Source organism: Anneissia japonica, unplaced genomic scaffold (assembly GCF_011630105.1).
Source record: "Anneissia japonica isolate Jap-2015-1 unplaced genomic scaffold, ASM1163010v1 scaffold502_len386481_cov162, whole genome shotgun sequence".
NCBI lineage: Eukaryota > Metazoa > Echinodermata > Crinoidea > Comatulida > Comatulidae > Anneissia > Anneissia japonica.
Window position 1 is genome coordinate 384419 of NW_022756308.1, and position 2188 is coordinate 386606.

Below are 2188 nucleotides of genomic sequence, written 5' to 3' on the forward strand. Positions count from 1 at the left end.
TCATTATGATATCTTCCTTTTTATTCTTGTCTATTTTTCTCTTCTCTTTTCCTTTCCTTTTCTTTTATTCTTTTTCTCTTTCCCTCCCTCCCCCCCCTTTCTTTTCTCTTATTACCCAGCCCGGTACGGCGACTTGGTCGGCCCGGTAATAACCGTCAGGGGAGGGGCAGTTTTTCCCCTGCCCCACCCCCGCGCCTGTTACGACACTGGCTAACACGCCAATCATCCCCCGCAATGAAAAATATTTTTCTACGCCACTGGCTATAACCGAATCTTGGCTAACTAATGATGATCGCTCTCATCGTGCCATTGCAGACGTCAAAAAAACGCTTCCTGACTTTGAACTCTTTCATCGTTCCAGAAGCCACACCACAGGTGGAGGTGTATGCGTGATCTTGCGCAAAGGCTTCTCTGTCGAAGTCAATTAATGGACCTCCGTTTAAATCATTCGAACATATGGACCTTACCGTTACTTCTAAGTCTTCTTCTTGTAGACTTTTCCTTGTTTATCGGCCGCCATACTAAAAAAAAACAACTAAGATTTTCTTCTCAGACTTCTCCACTTTCCTGGAAGTTATCAACAGCATACCTGGTCGAGTATTACTGGCTGGCGACTTTAATTTCCACATGGAAAATACAGATGATGGCGATGCCAACATTATGAAGAACCTTCTATCCATTGCCGGATTCACACAGCATGTCACCGGCCCCACCCATAAGAGTGGTCACACACTTGACCTGTTAATCTGTAGAGATATTGATGAACTTATATCCGACATTTCAATTCACTGTGATCAACCTTCTGACCATTTCCCAATTGTATGTCATTTAAATATATCACGTCCAGACTCAGTCAGACATAAGATCACCTTTCGCAAAAGTCGCCAAATTGACATCGGGTGTTTCAAGAGTGATATTATGAAATCAGAGCTAATAGCGACTCCTGCTTCAGGTATTGACACCTTCGTAGCTCAATACAACAGCGTTCTTTCTCAGCTCTTGGATCGACATGCCCCAATAGTTACCAGGTTGATAACATTAAGACCTAACGCACCTTGGTACAATGAGGATTTACGTAACCAAAAGCGGATTAAACGCCGTTGTGAAAGAAAGTGGGTTTCGTCTGGCTTAGAGGTGCATAAACAAATATATCATGTTGAATGCAACAGATATAAACAAATGCTCGAAAAGTTTAAAGCCGATTTTCACAGATGTCAAGTGGCATAATGTGAACAGGGAAAATTGTTTAAATTAATAAATAATCTTACTTCTAAAATCATAAGAAGATCATACCTTTACATGAGTTTTCCGAAGATCTTGCTTGCCGATTCTCTGCATTCTTTCGCAACAAGACTCTCAAGGTTAAGATTGAACTTGACAACGACTCAGATAGTGCTAATTATATGCATTAGGAACGTGCTGACGTACTCCCATTCAGAACATTCTCAAACGTGTCGCAAGATAATCTACGAAATATAATTATGACGCCAAAATCGACCTCTTGTCCTTTGGACCCCATACCCTCTTGGCTTCTGAAAGAATGCATCGATGAACTCCTTCCAACCATCTGTGACATCATCAATAAATCACTCTCATCTGGTATAGTTCCGAACACCTTCAAAGAAGCACGTTTAATGCCACTTATAAAGAAATCATCTCTAGACCAGGAGAGCTTAAAGAAATATCGTCCGATTTCCAACTTATCCTTTATCCGAAAGGTTCTCGAGAGATGTGTTGCTGATCAACTGACAGACCATCTCGTGTCAAATAACCTGCACAGTAAGAGACCAGGCCCGTAGCCAGGGGGGTTTTTAGGGGTTCGGGCGAACCCCCCTTTTTCAGCGAACCCCCCTTTTGCCAGCGAACCCCCTTAGCCAGAAAACGATCCCCCGTTTCCAAGATAGTGCAATTTATTACAAAATGGGAGCATTTTTGGCACTGTTTATTTGTCGCTATCGATCGTAGTCCGATCGTACAAATCAAAACAAAGCTGCAGCCAGCTGAATGACGTAACCAGCAAGACTTCAAAATGAATATTAATGAGAGGTTTGTTGCCTAGGCTATTTGACCAATCGCGTGCTCCGTAGTTTATTTACTTTGGCACGACGTCATCACAAAAGTTTGGGCGCTCGACATTTTTCATTTCTATCGAGGACATGCGACACGCCAAAAATAGCCTAGGAGGAGG

The 2188-nt window shown here is 42.6% G+C and overlaps 2 protein-coding genes across 3 annotated transcripts in view; one reads left to right on the top strand and one right to left on the bottom strand.

The window, feature by feature from the left end:
- The window catches only part of LOC117124186 (adhesion G-protein coupled receptor D1-like), a 3837-nt gene extending 2164 nt beyond the window's left edge, over positions 1 to 1673 (bottom strand). Inside the window, exon 1 of one of the 2 annotated variants that reach the window (XM_033270341.1) lies at positions 1294 to 1673. In XM_033270341.1, the coding sequence (XP_033126232.1) occupies positions 1294 to 1338 (45 nt within the window). In that variant the 5' untranslated portion in view covers positions 1339 to 1673. Of the gene's footprint in view, positions 1 to 467; positions 972 to 1293 lie in introns of those variants that run through there. The other variant, XM_033270342.1, reaches the window with a different exon arrangement.
- Positions 1482 to 2188, top strand: part of LOC117124167 — a 2860-nt gene continuing 2153 nt past the window's right edge. The window contains exon 1 of the mRNA XM_033270316.1: positions 1482 to 1779. Coding sequence (XP_033126207.1) covers positions 1482 to 1779 — 298 coding nt within the window. The remainder of the gene's footprint in view (positions 1780 to 2188) is intronic.